Here is a 19,425-nt window from a genome sequence, read left to right as displayed (position 1 = left end):
GTTCTCCCCTGGGCATAGTTCTTCATACTCAGCTGTGTTTCCCACCTTTCCAAATCTGCAACGCACATCAAAGAAATAAAGCAAACAAGTTGTAATTTAGAGATCACAGCCAGACACTAATTATTCTACATGATGAGTTGCCAGCATGTTTACTTTACACATTTTGGAGAGAGGGATTTATATTCTTTAAACATTTGAGCAGAGTCTGAGCAGCTGCAATCCCCTGAGTGCAGTAGGTGTGAGTGCAGTTTTCATTTAGAAGCACCAAATATTAACCTAATTTTTTGAGGGTAAGGAAAACTAAGATTCAGCACTTTGGCTTACTGGCTGCAAAGAGAAAAAAAAAAAATGGAAGGAAGGAAGGAAGGAAGGAAGGAAGGAAGGAAGGAAGGAAGGAAGGAAGGAAGGAAGGAAGGAAGGAAGGAAGGAAGGAAGGAAGGAAGGAAGGAAGGAAGGAAGGAAGGAAGGAAGGAAGGAAGGAAGGAAGGAAGGAAGGAAGGAAGGAAGGAAGGAAGGAAGGAAGGAAGGAAGGAAGGAAGGAAGGAAGGAAGGAAGGAAGGAAGGAAGGAAGGAAGGAAGGAAGGAAGGAAGGAAGGAAGGAAGGAAGGAAGGAAGGAAGGAAGGAAGGAAGGAAGGAAGGAAGGAAGGAAGGAAGGAAGGAAGGAAGGAAGGAAGGAAGGAAGGAAGGAAGGAAGGAAGGAAGGAAGGAAGGAAGGAAGGAAGGAAGGAAGGAAGGAAGGAAGGAAGGAAGGAAGGAAGGAAGGAAGGAAGGAAGGAAGGAAGGAAGGAAGGAAGGAAGGAAGGAAGGAAGGAAGGAAGGAAGGAAGGAAGGAAGGAAGGAAGGAAGGAAGGAAGGAAGGTTTTCTGATGGGTAGTTGATGCTTGGTCATTGCAGGCATCCACTTCTTTGAGATGAAGTTGAGAAAGCATTTCCAAGTTCTGGTTCATGACTTTCTATTAATCCCAATCTTCAGAACACTTTAAAGTGGGAAACAGAAGCATTTGGGGATCAATGCTAAAATAAGGGAAACTGTGTGCACACAGAAAGGGTTAATTGCCATGATTGATCCTGCAGACATTATGATGGTGATTCAGTATACTAGTGAGTGGCATAAAATGAAGAAGCAAACACATTTACTACAATTCCTTGTTTCAAACATTGTTTTCATGTATTTGTGGTCGCTTTATAAAAGGAAAATAAGATGGGCTTGGGGGTAGCTGCTGGTAAGAAAGTAACAAGGTTCTGACTAGGAAATATCCACAGGAAAGCACAGATTAAGCAATGCTATGCACTCAAGTACACAGGAATTCTGAGTATAACATTTCTTTTCCATAAATTCATCTGCAACCATCACACAATAATTTAGAATTTCTTATTATTATTTTCGAAACCTGTTCATTGCAGGCAGTGACATCCTGAGTCCCTGGGAGGCTTTGTTGTTAGATGTACTTTTCCCTTAAATAAGGCAGCTCAAGGTGGCAATGACCATGTGAGTGAGGGAAGGTGAAAGGCCACAGTGTTCTTCCTTCTTATGAGAGTTTACTAGATTCCATCTCAGTAAGTTTAAAATACATATACATGTATATGTATATCTTCTGTTATTATGCAAGAAGAGTAACAACACTGGCAACAAGTTTAACAAATCAGATCTAAACGAAGACTTAACTGAAAGCTTACATTAACACAGGGAGCTTTAAAAACTCTCATAAGGTTATCTGCTTTTTTACATAATTACTACTTTTCCACTGTGGTCTAATTCCTTGAAAAAATAAGTGCAGGTATTTTTAAATACAGAATTATAAATACCAAGGCTGATAAACAACAATAATTCTTATGAGAAAGGACTGTGATGCAGGTATGCTCAGTCAGCTCTAGGCTGTTGGGTTAGCACATATCAGGACAGCATAAATACCCTCAGGGTTTAGTTGTTAAATGTCTAGCTATGCTTCCAAGTGAAAAATATATCATGGTGCTAACAGAGGTATCTGATAAAGAGCTGAATATTTGGAAGTAACGGGTTAGCAGACAGTGTGCTGAAGCAATGTAGTGCTGAGTTGCATTCATTTTTATTCAGAGAGATTTGCCCCTGTGTTTTTCTCTGGACATTTTGTTCATTGCAGTGAAAGGTTTATGAAAGACTTTAACTGAATTAAAATAACTATGGTAAGGCTTTAAAAAAGTCTGTCCACATTTTTTCTTGTATTCCCTTCCTCATTTCAAATGACAAGCTTGAGATTAGTGGTTTTTGCAGTGTGTCCAGAAGATTAATGTTTCTAGGTGAGCTTAGAGAGCTGCTTCATTTGATCAGCCACTGAAATTTGGCTGATCAAACAAACAAACAAACAAAAAAAAAAAAAAAAAGAAAAAAAAAGAAAGAAAAAGAAAAAGAAAAAGAAAAAAAAAAGAAAAAAAAAAGAAAAAAAACAGTCCTAAAAGCTGCAGGTGCTGGCATTACAGATAAGTCTATGTCCCTTAACAGTGACAACAGATAACAATTTCAGTTATGACAGCTATGGCAGTGCTCAGAATAAAGAATGTTTTGTTTCAATATTAAAACACTTGACCCCAGCATCTACTTTAACAGTAATAATTTAGCTCCAAGTTCAGAACTTCAGTATTCCTCAGTGTTCCCTTGCAACCTTTTAATTCCAGGATTGCAGAACTTAACAAAGAAATTTCAAGTTGAAAATGCATGCTTGTATTGTGATTGTGTTAATATGCAAGCATACATGTGTAAGTATCTGAGGGAAAAGTTAAATACAGCAACATTGATAATCTGAACACCTCCCTACAAAGACAGCCTGAGGAAGCTGGGTTTTTCAGCCTGGAGAAAAGAACGCTGCGGGGTGACCTCATTGCAGCCTTTCAGTACCTCAAGGGAGCTTATAAACAGGAGGGGAGTCAACTCTTTGAAAGGGTAGATAACAGAAAGACAAGGGGAAATGGTTTTAAGTTGAAGGAGGGAAGGTTTAGTTTGGATGTCAGGGGGGAGTTCTTCACTATGAGAGTGGTGAGGTGCTGGAATAGGCTGCCCAGAGAGTTTGTGGATGCCCCATCCCTCGAGGTGTTCAAGGCCAGGTTGGATGGGACCCTGAGCAACCTAGTCTAGTATTAAATGTGGGGTTTAGTGGCCCTGCCTGTGGTGTGGGCGTTGGAGCTTCACGATCCTTGGGGTCTCTTCCAACCCAAGATATTCTGTGTAATTCTGTGTGAACATTAGATAGAATTTAGAAACCTGAATGAAAATTCTAATCTTGGGGAATCTGTTTGAATGTCATGCTCATGCTCCAAAAGAATCAGACTGGCTTCCAATAAGAACCTCTACAAATAAGGATTATGACCCCCTAAGCCCCCCACAACCTTCAAGACAGAGAATGTTGGGTAATGTCTATTGTCTGTATGTTTCTTACAGCAAACAAAGCAGAAATTAATTTCCAAAACCTTTTTACAAACATTTGTGATGTGTCTATATACTTGGTTTGCTCAAATAACACTTTCTGTAGAAATGAATTGGAAATCTCTTTGGCTTAGAACTTTCTGTTGAAAGGAAGCGAGTCAGATTGGAGGAGATTTTGGTTCCTGCATTTTCTGAGTCAAAATTAGTTAATTTTTTGTGGGTAATAGAGATCCATTTCTTCTACAAGAAAGCCAAAGAAAATAGAAGATGTTACTGGGAAGCATAGAAGAATGTAGATCCATTTACTGTTAGATTAAAAGAGTAAACAGTAAGCTGCTAGTGAATTACCAATTTGAAATGGTATATTTCACTTTTAACTTTTTAAAATTAAACAGAGTAATGCCCTGTATGTTCTTATTTTTTTGTAGTACTCTTGGTATTTTGATTGGATTTTGTAAGTTTTAAAATAATTATTTGCTAAAATTATTTTTAGAAATCTATTGCAATGCTTTTTCTATTTACATGCAAAACCAAACATAAATTTACAGTAACGGACAGCAACAGTCCAAAAAAAATTGAAGTGAGAATGATGATGATTTATGTTTCTAGAAAATATTTTTGACAAGACTTATAAGATGTTAGCTGTGATAATGGTTAAAGAGAACAGTAATTGAAAATGGAGTTGAGGGAGTGAAAGAAGAGGGATTATAAATGTGAAACAGAGCTCACTTCTTGCTGAGAAACACATACTCTATTTAAAAGAAAAACATACACAAAAACTGAAAACACTAATATTATATATTGCTAAAAATAATGGAGTAATGGGGCACTTATCTGATTAGCAAGGTGACTCACGGTATTACTGGTTTCCAGTTCTACCTAAAAAACACAATAGGAGGAAAGATAAAACATGATTTAGGTTTTAAGCTAATCCTAAACTATGAAGCATTTTAGGAGGAGAATCATGCTGGAGTAACAGAATGGAGGGAAAATAATATTGTTTCTAACCAGTTTGGGGTTCTCATGTCGACTTGCAAAGCATCCAGGGCTGGGAGGCAGAAAACTGGAGTATATGAACCATCATTTTCTCTATTCCTGTCAACTGTTTTTATATTTTGTTTGCAGAAACGCCTAAGCTGAATGAAAAGACATTGTATGTAGTTCATTTTTTAATTTGTTGTTATTTCCAGTTATTGTATGTCCTGCTTTCTTGGTAAGCTCCAGTGTGATTGTAGTTTTACTGTTGGCATAAATTGGATCATCTGTGGAAATGCATGCATTGGCAATGAAAGAGTTACTAATGGCTGCAATCTGAGTACTGCTTATACAAAAAATATTAGATTTGGAATATTGTTTGTTTGTAAATTACCTCCACATTAATATTTCCTCCCATGTGAGAAATTTCAGTGGATTTATCTCTGCTTCTGCTGTCATTTTATGCAACCCTGAGCTGTTAATAAAAATGGTACAATTTGGAATATTCTAAATACTGGCACAGGACATTTTCCTTTGTAGCACAGCTATATTGCTTTGCAATTCTAATACAGTGATATTGTTAAAGGAAAATAAAAAGAGGAAATTCCTTGCTAAAGGAAAATAGATAATTCTGTGGCTGTCCATCAAATATTTACAATAGTTTTGCTAGAAGACAAAAAAAAAAAAAAAAAAAAAAAAAAAAAGAGAGAGAGATAGAAAAGACAAAACCTGTTAGAACTCTAATATGTGGTAGTCATTGGCACAGGAAAATTTCTGTATCTCAGTGGAAATGCTTGAAGTTTTGTGCTATGTGTATTTGGAGCTTGAAAAGAACCACTTCTATAGATTCCCTAATCTAGATAAACCTGGAACATCAAGATTATAAGCAGGAAGAGGGAATATAGAAAGGAGATTTGACCTGCCAAAAGCAGTTCTGAATCCTCACAACCTTATTTCTTTATTTGGTTGGGGCAGGGGATTTGTTCAAGCAAGGGAGGGCCAAGCTGAAATCTGAGTTCACCATAAAGAGAACAGTGGTGTATGGAGGGAAGATTCCAGAACAAAGCATGTGAGGAATACCTTCAAGGTCTGAGCTGTCGTTGAATTTTTTGATAATAGTGTATGAATAAAGTACTGATTCTTCAGTGAGAGTTGTTATGCCATCCAAGCCCAAGGGCAGAGGCAGATACAGCAGCCCACTCTTAAGAGGGGCAGCTTCATTTTCCCACCCCTTACCTCCTTGAAAGTGTACAGGACATGCAGAATGACTTCTGTTTTGGAAAGCACTGACCAGGAAGCAGTACTGCTTGTCCCACCCAGGAACACTTGGGAAAGTTCACTGCTCAAAATATAAAGAAATACACTTCAAGTATAAGCAAATTTTGTTTGAATGTCCAAGAAATATTGTCTGCAAATAAAATATATTTTTTAAAAAAATATTGCTATTGGTATTTTGAGAAGAATAGTTCTTGTTTGTGTTTCCATTAATAAAGTTGACAATCTGCAAGAAAAACAGTGAGAAGGACAAAGAAAATAGGGCAGTGTGGTCAGTGAACTCTTTTATTCTACAAATTTCAATTGTCATTAAAAACCATTGCTTGGAGCATTAAGCTAAAATTAGTAAGAGAGTTAGTTAAAAGCCTGTGGGGAAGGGAAGGTAGCTAACCATCATTAAACAAACAAACAAACAAACAAAGAAAAATTTTTGAGGAAGAATTAAAAATTACTGTGGTTAAGGGCATGTTCCCTAGAAAGAAAACCATATTGAAGTATGAAAAAGTTGGATGAGGGACTGTTATACTCTTTCCCCATGACACTATTTAATGTTGCTGCTCAAGGCTACTTACACTGCTGAGAAACTCAGACATCTAGTCAACATTAAACTTTGTCAGAGTCTCATGGTAATTCTGTTACCAAAGAAAAGCATCAGAGCCTGTTGGCTGCTGCCCTGCAATGAATGCGCTTGATCTGAAAGAAGACAAGTGATCTATTTTCTTTTTGGAAACGACATCTTTATTATGACCAAGAGAAGCCAAAGAGAGAATTATGTTCCGTACCCTCTGGAAAGAGCTGTAACGTGAGGAGCAGTTCTGTTTCTCATTAATGGCAACAATAAGAATCTACAGTGTGATACAGGTGTTAGTATCACTCAGGGTCCCTGCCTGAACTTTTATTACTGAAGGTAGCAGACAGTTCCTGTTGTACTTTTCTACCACTTTCCTACATCCTTATGGCAGCATTGATCTTCTGCATTCACAGAATTAGCCAGACTATGCATCAAACAATCACACAGCAGGTAGAAATCTTGTTCTTTGGGTTTAATTTGTTTAATTAAAAGGGCCTTCCTACAGAAAGAAGGCTATGCTTTTAGATTTTGGCTTTGATTTTGGTTTGCATGTATGACTGCCAGATTTATGGCCCTGTGACACAAATAAAACTATAGAGGTTACCACAGCTAACACCCTAAATCCTGCAGGCCTTTGAGCTGGTCTATAGGTAAGTGACTATGGCCAGGTGGTTCCCTGCACAAACCAGATTCAGACAAATCTGAACCTCTCGCACCTGTAGAACAGCAGCATGGATTTTCCAGTAAGGGAGCCTGCCAACCCAGTGCTAAAGAGGAGGAAGAGTGAGGAGGATTGTCAACAACAGGGCTCCTATTTCAAAAAAAGTGGTTCAGAAGACTTGCATTTTTCTCACTGGGTCCCTTCCCCTGCAGCCCAGTGTTCCAGTGGGACTACTGCTCCATTAAAGGACATAAACTGCATGGATATGGGCACTGGCAGAGAAACAGTTTGGGATGTCTCAGTCACAGTCTCTACAAACTCAGCAAATTCCATGGGAATCTTGAGGACTCAGTATTGTCCACTTCCCTGGACATGCTCTAGACCACTGGTTGCACACTCAGCTGAGTCAGAAGGAGCTGCCATTACTTGGATTGTGGGCACAGACATGGCAGCAAGCATACAAAAATCAAAAGAGGACAGTGCTTCACACCAGCTGTGAAACAGTTCAAACTCTATACTGCAGCTGTGGGAGAAGGCATCATCTTAAACCCTGAAGGAACTGCTTATGATGAGTGGATAGTTGGGACAGTATTTCCCTTTTATCTGTCATCTATATTCACACCAACCTGGTTGCCCAGGAAGCAGCAACTTTCCAGCAAGACAACGCCTGACACTCCTGTTACAGAATGGTGTTGAATGATAGCTTATATAATCATGTACCCTCACATTAGCAATTTCATTCCAGCACTGTTTAGTGAAAGAAGAAGTGGCTGAACAAAGCAATTTCATACACTATTCAACAAGCAGCCCTTTCTTTACAGAGCATTAACAGTAGCTGTCATCTTTGTACAAAAAAAAAAAAAAAAAAAAAAAAAGTTTCAAATTATTTCAGTGGTAAGAAAACTGCAGCTGAGATCCCCATGAACAAATTATTTTTAATACTATTAAAATAATAATAGTATTATTAATACTATTATGGAAAAGGGAGATGTGTGACCCAGACCTTTATTTAATATTTTATTAACCATGAAAGTTAATGTGAGTTTGCGCTCAATTTTCTGGGAAGTTGTACAATTTTGCCACAGGATTGAACTGTCTCTTCCTCTCTGCATTTTTCACATTTTAGTACTAGAGATGGGAAAAGGGGGAGATAACATACAATTAATGTAACACAGAAAAGAAAGTCTGTGATGCAAAAAATGTCAGTTGACTTCATTAAAATTCCTTAAGTATGCAAGAGGAAGAATATATATAGCACTGGTGAAGGAAAAAATATAAAATAAAGACAAATCAGCCTTAGTTTTGCTGATATTCACTTCTAAATCACGTGACTAGGGGCTTCTCTAAATGTCATCTTCATTTTGGTCTCTACTTCTGTCCTATATACTCCAGGCTATGTGGAAAAAAAAAAAAAAAAAAAAAGAAAAAGAAAAAAAAAAAAAAAAAAGAAAGAAAGAAAGAAAGAAAAAAGAATAAAGAAAAAAGAAAAAAGAAAAAAGAAAAAAGAAAAAAAAATGCATTTTGTTCTTCCAACACTTACATCTGTCTGGTTATAAATTTTGCATTCACTACATGAATTCTTTGTCTTTTCAGTTTTTCATACAGTTGTTGGCTTGGTCACCACTGTACAGCCTAGAGGAGGTAGGCAGCCTACATTAGGAAAGGATAATGGGAAAAAAGTAATCATGCAGTGCTGAGTTGCTCTAACAGACCAATTTATGTAGCCACTGAATATATTCGCTGTTCTTTCTAAATGGATTGCATATTATTATTTTATTTTTAAGGTCTTTTTTTTTTTTTTTTTTTTTTTCCCCCATTCATTGCTAGGCACTTTCTAGTATAATTAGAGACAAAAACACTATGTTTGAAATTAGATATATTGTGCTATATGACACAAAATCTTGAATGAATTCTAGGTCTCACTCTTTAACTAGACTTTCCTGAACATACAGAACTGACAATGCATTCCTTTTAATACAGAACGTATCTTATTTGATTCTGAAAGCACAGAAAGAGGAGGCTACTGCATCACAATTGTTTGCAGTCACTTTCCTATTCATAACGATCCCCTAATATTTTGAATTTCAGCACTGATTTTATCTTAATGTTATTCTGTATGTGAACATTTATTGCATATGATCTGCACATAATGTGAGAGTCCCTGGGAAACTACACATACAGAAGTGTGAATCTCTCTGTATTTCATCAAGTTGTCTAGTTCATATTCCTCTACAATTGCAGTAGCTAATTTTACAACATAAGGAGTGATACCTGTCTGCATTCCTCAGGGTAGAATTATTAGTGCAGGCAAATCTCCATGCTGCAGCCAACAAATTTGTTTGACACATGGTTTATGACCTACTAGTTGTAAATATCTGCTGTGAAACTAATGATGGATGAAGCAAGAGAACAAGTTATCTCACAAGATTTCCAGTTGGGCTAGAAATAATCTGCCCTGTGAAATGTTGACAGGTTCTCTTCTAATCTCAGTTAGAAAATTGAGGTTGGAGTAGATAGTGCTGCAAAATAATGGGGTGAAAATCTGTTCTAACTTTTCAGACCATTTCCTACATACATTCTTAACTTGCTACAGAGTGCTTAGAGAGTTCCACAGATATTAATTCAGTTTCATTTTAAGACAAAATCCCCATGTGTATGGCTTTAATATGAAATATTGCTTGAGTTAAAGAGAAGTTCTGGCTATTACTGTCATGTGACATAGTTCACTGTTTTCTGCTAATATTTTTAGAGATTTATTTAAGTGCAAGGGAACCATAATGGATTCTGTGTTTTCTTACAATGTTACTTTTCCAACAGTATTTGATTAAAATAAATCAAACAAGTAGCAAACAGCCCAAGGTCTTCCATTCTGTCTCTGTTAAAAGTAGCTGCCATATACCTGCAAAGGTATGTCTACAAGAATAATCATCAAAACAGGATTGATCTCTTCTGTAAGGGTGTGAACAAGTTTTGAAAGCTCTTTAATGTTCATATACGTAAGACTAATGACCTGGCCTGTGGCTCTGAAAAAGAAGCAAATGATAGACATGGAAGGTATGTGAAGATGAATTCTACAGCCTCAGGAATTTTCCAAGGATGGATTACAATTCTACCTTTCTATTTCCACTCTGGAATCTGTCCTAGTTTTAGGACAGTAGAGTTGAAAGTCAATAAAGCCAATGACCTTAAAGCTGACATATTAAAATAGTGTGGAAAGGTCTAATTATTGCAAAGGTCACAAGATTAAATTTTCATCCCAATTTTGTTATTTCTGGGAGCCAATGAAAATGCAGAACAGCTATCAGAATTCCCCTGTGACTTTCAACAAATGCTTGATGTTTAATTTTTTGGGACGACATTAAAATTTATATTCACTTAAATATGGGAATCGTGTCTGAATTTTCAACAACTGTGGAATTGGAAGATTTATATATGTATAATAAAGCAATTGCTTAAAAATAATGGCAGGAAAGCATTTCAAGAAAGCATGAAAACTGCCCCCAATGTTCATCTTAATTGAGAGAGACGAGTAAAACAAGAAATGCAATGTTTAATGGAAAAATATGATATAAGATTAATACTTTCCATAATAAAGTAGAATAAAGTACTGTTAGATTAATTTCAAAATGTTTTTTATGGAGAAGATTTTACAAAATATAGATATGTTTTGTCAGAAACTTTTCATTTCAGGACATTTTATAATTTAAAATATGTGTTGATTAATCTCATAATACTGAATATAGTTGGAAAATACATTTAAAATTATTTTAAGGTTTGAAGCATAATACTTCCAGTGGGAAAATCTTCATTTTCAAAAAATCCTATGAACATTTTTCAGTGTTTCTGCTTATTAGAAAATATCAGATGATTTTTTTTTTCCTACTTTGTGCAAACTAAAATTATCCAGTCCACCAGTCTCAGGCTTTTATTACAGGTTTTGAAATAAAGAATAGCAAAAATAAATAAGTTTTGTTTTTATAGTGTAATTGCACCATGTAGTGATGCTTTCTCATTCAGCACCTCAGATTTCTTCTTTACTTTTCCCTCTGCTACTCTCAAGTTTGGATAAAGCACAGGTTTTATTGCTCTGTCACAGCAATTTAACACTGAAATAACTCTTCTGATTTCCTGATTTTGTTGAATGTTACCTTTTCATGTATCAGTGAAACCAAACAGCTGTAGCATCACACGAATGGCAAAAATTTGTTTCTGGATCAGAAATTTTACTTTTTCCATGAAATTTGATGCAAAGTTTACCAGACCCTGGTGCTTTTTAATATAGATTTATATTTATTTTGACAGCTTTCCAACCTCAGGCAAGGCATACTTCACTAAAGGGCCTGTCTGCATTTATTTCTCAATAGGTAATTATTACTAGCATTCAAAATTATGGATGTGCATTTCCGGGTGTGTGTCTGAATACGATTCAGAAGGGAAGAGTTTGAGATCCAGTGTGACTAATGTATTGCATCATGCATTTTTACATATCACTAGTAAGTATATGGGAATAATATAAATGAATTAAATAGATATATATATGCACAGCACATATGCACAATGGTGTTGAGAATTATGAGTACTTACCTAAGGTAAGGTATGTGCAAGGACACTCTCTTGGCCCACAAAAATTTTAAAGACTTTATGTTTTGGTAATCAGAAGAACAAAAGAAATATGTATTTGCGTTAGGAAATGCATATTATTTTATTTAATTTTGAAAACTCTCTTCTTGAGTAGATAATGAAGTATCAGTTAAAGATCAGTATAGATGCAAGACCTTAAAGAACAGTTCTCTACAACCACCGCAGCCCTCCACAACTGTATTTTGACTTGAGTTCATCATTTGTCTCCACATTTAATTTACTTTTCAAGTTTCTGTAATAGCTTCAAGAGTGAGTTTGAAACTTCTGACTTATGGATTTCAAATGTTTGCTTTCAGATATTAACATGGCAGGAGAACCAAAACCATACAGACCAAAACCTGGCAACAAACGTCCACTTTCAGCACTTTACAGGTAAGTTAGATTTCACACTTAACATAATGCAAATCAGATTTATTAGAAGAATTATGGTAAACTAAAATGTTTATTTTGTTTAATTTTTCCATACATATCCAGCAATGCCATTGTGTAGCACAAGACCTTGACAAAGGGTTTTATTCCCATTTATGGGGGATTTCTGAATGTGAGCAAGAGTCATTCTTACACTATGTGCATTTACTAAATCTACTAAGAGTAGCATTCTAACTTCCAGAAATAAAGACTGCCTATTTGATGCTCACAGCAAAAAAACCTAAACAGCACCAACAAGGAACTGACCTAGCAAATAGAATTCCTGAGTTATACTTAGGTGAGATTATCACAGCGCGGAAATAATGCCCTCTTTTGACTTTAAAAACAAACTATCTCTATTTTTCCTGAAGTGAAAATGGAAACAACAGAGAAATAGACTTAAGACCCATATGGAAATTCAGTATTTAACAGAATTATAATGAAGTACACAATATAATTATAAAACTGTCATTTACAAAAGATACTGACAGAAATACCAGCGTGGTGTTTTGTGAACTGTCCTCACTTCTGGAACTGCAATCAATAATTTATTTGACTCTGTTTTAAAAAATGAGTGCTATTTCAATTTTTAATCCTTATGCTTTATTGCCTGACTGTGGCTCAGTTCCTATGTCTTTGTATTTGCTGGAGAAATAACTAATAGTTTCAGAGCAAAACTACTGTTTTCTCACTGATATGTTTATCAAGGATGAGAATCTATATCTGTCAAGACTGGACTTCATCCTCATGTGTCCAGGAAGGCACTGATAGTGTCTTTTTCCCATTCCTGGATGATTATTTTTTTTCATACAGCCCCTTTTCAGCAGGGCTGCACTCAATCTTTTCATCCCCCAGATTTTCTTGGTAGTGGGGATTGCCACAACCCAGGACCTTGATCTACTTCTGTTGGAAGTGGTATTGGGACATTTGTCTGCACTTCAATTCAGAAACTAGATCATCTTTCATTCCTTTCTAGTTTTATAATCTCTGTGGAAAGAGTTTCATTCAATCTCACATACATAAACTTTAATACGAATCTAAATGTCAGACTCACTAATTTTTCAGCTGTATGAATTAGATGCATTATGTACAAGTCTATCATTTCCTCTTTGATGTTTACATAACTTCATTCTCATACCCAAATTCTCCTTTCTTTTTATTTCATTTATAATTCTTTTTACATGTTTGTGCTACCATTCCTGGCACATTTCAAAGAAAAAAAGGGAAAGAGAGAAAGAGGGAAAGAGAGAAAGAGAGAAAGAGAGAGAGAAAGAAAGAGAGAAAGAGAGAGAGAAAGAGAGAAAGAGAGAAAGAAAGAAAGAAAGAAAGAAAGAAAGAAAGAAAGAAAGAGAGAGAGAGAGAGAGAGAGAAAGAAAGAAAGAAAGAAAGAAAGAAAGAAAGAAAGAAAGAAAGAAAGAAAGAAAGAAAGAAAGAAAGAAAGAAAGAAAGAAAGAAAGAAAGAAAGAAAGAAAGAAAGAAAGAAAGAAAGAAAGAAAGAAAGAAAGAAAGAAAGAAAGAGAGAAAGAAAGAGAGAGAGAGAAAGAAAGAAAGAAAGAAAGAAAGAAAGAAAGAAAGAAAGAAAGAAAGAAAGAAAGAAAGAAAGAAAGAAAGAAAGAAAGAAAGAAAGAAAGAAAGAAAGAAAGAAAGAAAGGAAGGAAGGAAGGAAGGAAGGAAGGAAGGAAGGAAGGAAGGAAGGAAGGAAGGAAAGAAAGAAAGAAGAAAGAAAGAAAGAAAGAAAGAAAGAAAGAAAGAAAGAAAGAAAGAAAGAAAGAAAGAAAGAAAGAAAGAAAGAAAGAAAGAAAGAAAGAAAGAAAGAAAGAAAGAAAGAAAGAAAGAAAGAAAGAAAGAAAGAAAGAAAGAAAGAAAGAAAGAAAGAAAGAAAGAAAGAAAGAAAGAAAGAAAGAAAGAAAGAAAGAAAGAAAGAAAGAAAGAAAGAAAGAAAGAAAGAAAGAAAGAAAGAAAGAAAGAAAGAAAGAAAGAAAGAAAGAAAGAAAGAAAGAAAGAAAGAAAGAAAGAAAGAAAGAAAGAAAGAAAGAAAGAAAGAAAGAAAGAAGGAAGGAAAGAAAGGAAGGAAGGAAGAATGAAGGAAAGAAAGAAACCCACACAAGGGCAAAATTAAGAATTTAAAGGACATCATGGACATAATAAATTTAGTAGATATTTTGCCTTTCACTTCAGTTGGACTAGAATTTATTTCTGTATTTTCTTTTTATATGTAGTTTAATGGCCTCACTCCTACCAGGCAAAGATGTCATTGATCACAACCCTTAATTTCTAAAAAGCAGATCTGGCCTGCCTGGAATAATCCCATAAGAGACAGGACTGGAAAAAGAGGGATGATCTGCATGGATGAGCAAGAAGCTTTTGAAAAAATTAAAAGATGTAAAAAAGAGGCGGCAGTAGCAACAGGTGACCTGGTAGAAATACAAAGATGCTGTCCAGGAATGCAGGTGTGAGATCAAAGCAGTGTTTGAGCAGGCTGATATTATCATTTTCTAGTACTCAAAGAACAGAAAAGTGTGGGTTTTGCTTTAGAAAGATGTTAACCTCATTATTAACTTTAACTCTCTGAACAAAACTACATATATGCTTACGACAGTGCTCAGCCATCTGCTTAAATCTAACATAATTGTGAGCTCCAGCAGTGCTACTCCTGTTTTGCGTTGCTGTTCAGTACGTGAGGAGGAAACTAAATCCCAGAAGGTACAAAATTGTTCTAAATTTCCATTTTTAGCAAAACTCTTCTGCGGAAAACCTGAAGCCAAACAAATTTGCATCTCAAAATTATTTTCAGCTTGTTATTTGGGTCTAGCCTTAAGCAGTAGTTAAATTTTCTGGCCAATCTTCATATCTTTAAAACCAAAGGTGAAGATTAAAGATGCTGGCATATTGACTAATATTATTTTATGGTAAATGAGCAGACTATGTCTTTCTAATTTTTCTGGTGTTTTGAACAGTATTTCACTAAGCAGTTCTGCGTCAATATATGAAAGTCCACTTACTCATTTCTTCCTCAACATATGCTCCAAAATGCCAGTGTAGAATTAAAATAAATAAATAATCAAATGGATTGGTATTCCATGTCATTCCATCATAAAATATTGTTTAAGCCATTTTATTTCTCATTTTGGTTCTCCACCATTTTTACAAGGTGCTAAATCGTAGAATCGTACCATAGAATCATAAAATGGCCTGGGTTGAAAAGGACCACAGTGATCATCTAGCTTCAGCCCCTCTGCTATGGACAGTCACCAACCATCAGACCAGGCTGCCCAGAGCCATATCCAGCCTGGCCTTGAATGCATCCAGGGATGGGACAAACACAGCCTCCTTGGGCAACCTGTTCCAGTGCACTCATCACCACCCTCCATGTGTAAAAATTCCTCCTAATACCTAAACTGAATCTCCCCTGTCTTGGTTTAAAACCATTTTCCCTTGTACTATCACTATCCAACCTCGTAACCAACCATTCCCCCTCCTGATGATATGCTCCCTTCAAGTTCTGGAAGGCCACAATTAGGTCTCCCTGGAGCCCTCTCTTTTTCAGGCTAAACAAGCCCAGTTCCCTCAACCTTTTTTCATAGGAGAGGGCTCCAGCCCTTTGATCATCTCTGTAGTGTTCCTCTGGACCCGCTCTAAGAACTCCTTTACTGGGATTCCCAGGCCTGGATGCTGTACTCCAGATGGGGCTTCACAAGAGCTGAGTAGAGGGCTTGTGCTTGTTGGGTTCCCATGGCACTACCCATCTGTAGCCCTGGCAAAGGTGCCCCTGGAGGCCATGCTCTTTAGAAGGTGCTCTCTGAAGTTTCAGGCTTTATGGTTCAGTTCTCTCTGAGTGGCATTAAAATGCACAGTCATTTCCCATTCCCATCCACTTCTCCATATAATGCAATTGAAATGTGCATTCAGCATGCTTGATTTAACATGCTACTAATTAGGCATATTAAACAACCTTTGCTTCACAATTAAGTAAGTCTCTTGGCCTGTGGAGGAAATTAGTTTATTCAGAAGTCTAGTTTTAATATACTGGAAAGAGATATCCTTTTATTTACAGCACATGATTATGCTTTTAATATCAGTTTGAGGGTTGCTTTTTTTGTTTGTTTGTTTGCTTGGTTTTAACAAAAATACTGTGTCAGTTTCCTCAGTACATTTTATTTTTATAATACCCATCACAAAACTGCTTAGATTATGCTGCACATCTTGTATATTCTTTAGGTTTGCAGCTTTATTTCATACCAGAGGCTTAAGGAATTTCTTACAGCCTTTCTGTACTTGTCCATTTCTCAGAGGTATATTAAGATATTTTTTGTAGTATGTGGTAGGTCTTTCAATCCTCACGCCATCCATTTTTTCCAGTTGATGTCCTTAGCACTCCTGGGCATTCTTCATTTCAGGAGAAAGTGTGACAGTCAGAGTGACTGGAACACAGTCACCTCTTCCAGGGAAAAAGGATTCTTAAGATCATTCCTCACTTTGAAAACATTATATAAACTCAAAAAGTTCTGTGCCAAATGTACATTACTATTTTTTTGAATACTGCAGTATTTTGCATAATGCTTTCTGTAGTGTGCTGTTGGCAATATATTAACTATATGCTGTACTGGCATATAATAAAAATAACTGCAGGCATAAGGACCTTCCTTGACTGAGTACTGTTCTAGATTTATTATAATGTTCTTTATTCTTTCTTTCTCTTATTGCATTTTTGTTTCATTTATATTGTTTGCTTACAAGAACCTAGAAGCACAGTACAACCAACAGAAAATAAACCTGATCAATTATTTTCTGATACTTTTCAATGGCATCAAAATGTGATTGTGCCTCAAATTTTAGGATTTTTTACAGGATTAAAAAAAAAAAAAAAAAGAAAGAAAAAAGTTATTTATGCTTACAGAATATATATTTTTAATGAACGCATTGTATTGAGATTACACAGTTTGATATCTCTTTTGAGTAAATTTAAAGTATTTCCTTTTTATATAAATATATCTTTTTGATGCCCTTGATTACTATCCTTCATAAAATAAGGCGTTTCATTTCAGTGCATTGGGGAATATCAGAGATGACTGTTGCTTTATGGTTTCTCCTGAAAAAAAGACTGAAGTTTAAATTAAAGTTCAAATTAAGATATTTTTTAGTCTGACAAAATGTATTTTACTTTTTTCAAAGAATGTTCTCAGAGATCACATTCAAAGCATTCACTGCTTTACAGGAAAATAATACATCATTTATTCTGAAATACTCATAACTCATAGCAAGTTTACTTTCAGAGAATAAATTTTTCCTAATATCCAACCTGAGTCTCCCTGGTGCAACTGGAGACCATTTCCTCTTGTCCTGTTGCTACTTATTGATGGAAGAGCTCTGCTCCCGCCTCAGCACAACCTCCTTTCAGGAAGTTGTAGAGAGTAGTGAGGTCGACCCAGAGCCTTCTCTTCTGCAGACTAAACAATTCCAGCTCCCTCAGCCGCTGCTTATAAGGACTATGTTCCAGCCCCCTCACCAGTTGTGTTGCCCTTCTCTGGACACTTTCCAGGGCCTCAATGTCTTTCTTGCAGTGACAGACCCAAAACTGGTCACAGTACTCAATTGTGCCATTGGCCATACATACAGCTTTGTGTTTCTCAGTGATGTCAGTTTAACTGCAGTCTATTTGGCCACAAAACTGTTAAGTGAACAAATCCATGTGATCAAAAGTGTTGGGAGAGGGAGTCAGGGGCACAAGTATGCCCTGTCCTGTGATCCAGGCACGAATGTTCAGAACCTAATAACTTCAGTGAGGGAAGAGTGGGGAGGTCCTTGGTAATACACAGGAAAACCTTGAAGACCAAGATCAAGAGATCTTATTCTGTCCAATGCAGATGGTAATATATGGTATCACATGTCTGTTGTTGCTTCCTTCCACAGAAGCCCAGACACTGTAATCACATTCATGCTCAGTGTTTACCAAGTTAGGAGAAGAATAGCTATTTTTCTTATTATTGCTATTTTTTTTTCCCAGTCTTTAATCTTCTTTCTTGCTTTTTTTTTTATCTCCTCTAAAACCTGACACAGTATACCATAGTAAAAGTAACTAGCTGTGAAACTACCTTATTTTTTTTCATGTTTTTTTCAATGTTTATACTTAAGCGGAACAGAAAATATATTCACTGCTGTTTGATGGCATTGAAATTACTAAGCCTCCTTTCTTATCCAAGTGTTTGTGGTACTAATAAAACTGAACAATTTTTGATAGATAACTCAGAAAGTAAATTCTGAAATGATCCAGACCACTGCTGATTTTGCCCACAGGCAAACAGAAATAGCACATTCAGCCATCCAATACTGACATTCTGAGCCCAGTTTCCATCCTAGCTGTATGTGAGATTTCCACCCCTTAATGCTTCATGGCTTTTTACATTTGTTTCAAGAAATAATCACAATTTGAATTCATTGTTTACTAGCAGGAAAAAAAACTAATGGTGCCTTCTGTAAATACTCAGCTGTGCTTATGTTATCTTAGAAAGAAAAATCATAGTACCTCCATCATATAAAAAAAATCAGAAACAGAAACCATGGTGATTTTTCGACATTCATGATTTGATGAGGCAGATAATGTTTGATAATTGTCTTAACATTAGAGAAGTCTTGAAAGTGAAAAAACTATAATTGACAGCGAACAGAGCAGGATCTTTGTTAACATGGCAAACAAATAGCAGAATTGTTCATTTTTAAGAATTCAGTAATCCTATAAATGGAGCAATAATCTGTAATACAGGAGAAGGCTGTGCTTCTGAACACAATTTGTGGTCTCTTAATCAGACATTTGTTCTAATGTAAAGTAAATCCTCTAGTTGTGTGGAATTGTATACACAGTTTGGCTTGGGAAATGTTGATATCCTGTAAGGGTGCAGGTTAGGTGTCTTGGAAATAGTCATAGACACGTAGCACTGGATTACAGATTTAGATTTCTGTGAATACATAAGTAAGGTTGGATAAATGAGGGGTTGCAACTTATAATAAATATATTTTAGACCTAAGAATCATATCAGGAAAAAAAAAAAAAAAAAGAAAAAAAAAAAAGATTTAAGAGAAAATGTATTGGATTGCTGAGTAAGATTACAAAAAGCATAAAAGGCTGTGCTGCTTAGAGAACAGAGGGACAATAGTGACATATTAATATTCAGTGAGCTATTAGCAGTGAAATTTCCCAACAATAAGTTTATTTTTTGGTGAATGTGCCAGTCAAGGAGTACCCAGTTTGAAAATATATTGTCCTGTTTGACAGTATTTTTACCTACATACTGCAGATGATACATAATTTGTAAAGAAATTTTATTTTTTTAAGAGCATGTTACAAATTACAGACTTTTTTGTTAGGTTATGATTGCTACACTTCTCAGAATACTTTAAAAAACACCCAGTATTTTACTGAAAAATAAGAAAGGTATTCATAAATGTGTGTGAATACATTATGAAACCTAGAAAATGAGAAATTTATTATATCTACTGGC

General features: G+C 35.8%; 1 protein-coding gene across 16 annotated transcripts in view; it reads left to right on the top strand.

Moving 5' to 3' along the window:
- Positions 1–19,425, top strand: part of RALYL (RALY RNA binding protein like) — a 360,553-nt gene that overhangs the window by 273,196 nt on the left and 67,932 nt on the right. For all 16 annotated transcript variants that reach the window (XM_032442788.2, XM_032442785.2, XM_085539420.1 and 13 more), the window contains one exon: positions 11,818–11,893. In XM_032442788.2, the coding sequence (XP_032298679.1) occupies positions 11,818–11,893 (76 nt within the window). The remainder of the gene's footprint in view (positions 1–11,817; positions 11,894–19,425) is intronic.

Source organism: Coturnix japonica, chromosome 2, assembly GCF_054131305.1.
Source record: "Coturnix japonica strain WE chromosome 2, WE-NBRP24, whole genome shotgun sequence".
NCBI lineage: Eukaryota > Metazoa > Chordata > Aves > Galliformes > Phasianidae > Coturnix > Coturnix japonica.
This window is presented reverse-complemented; position numbering and strand designations above follow the sequence as displayed.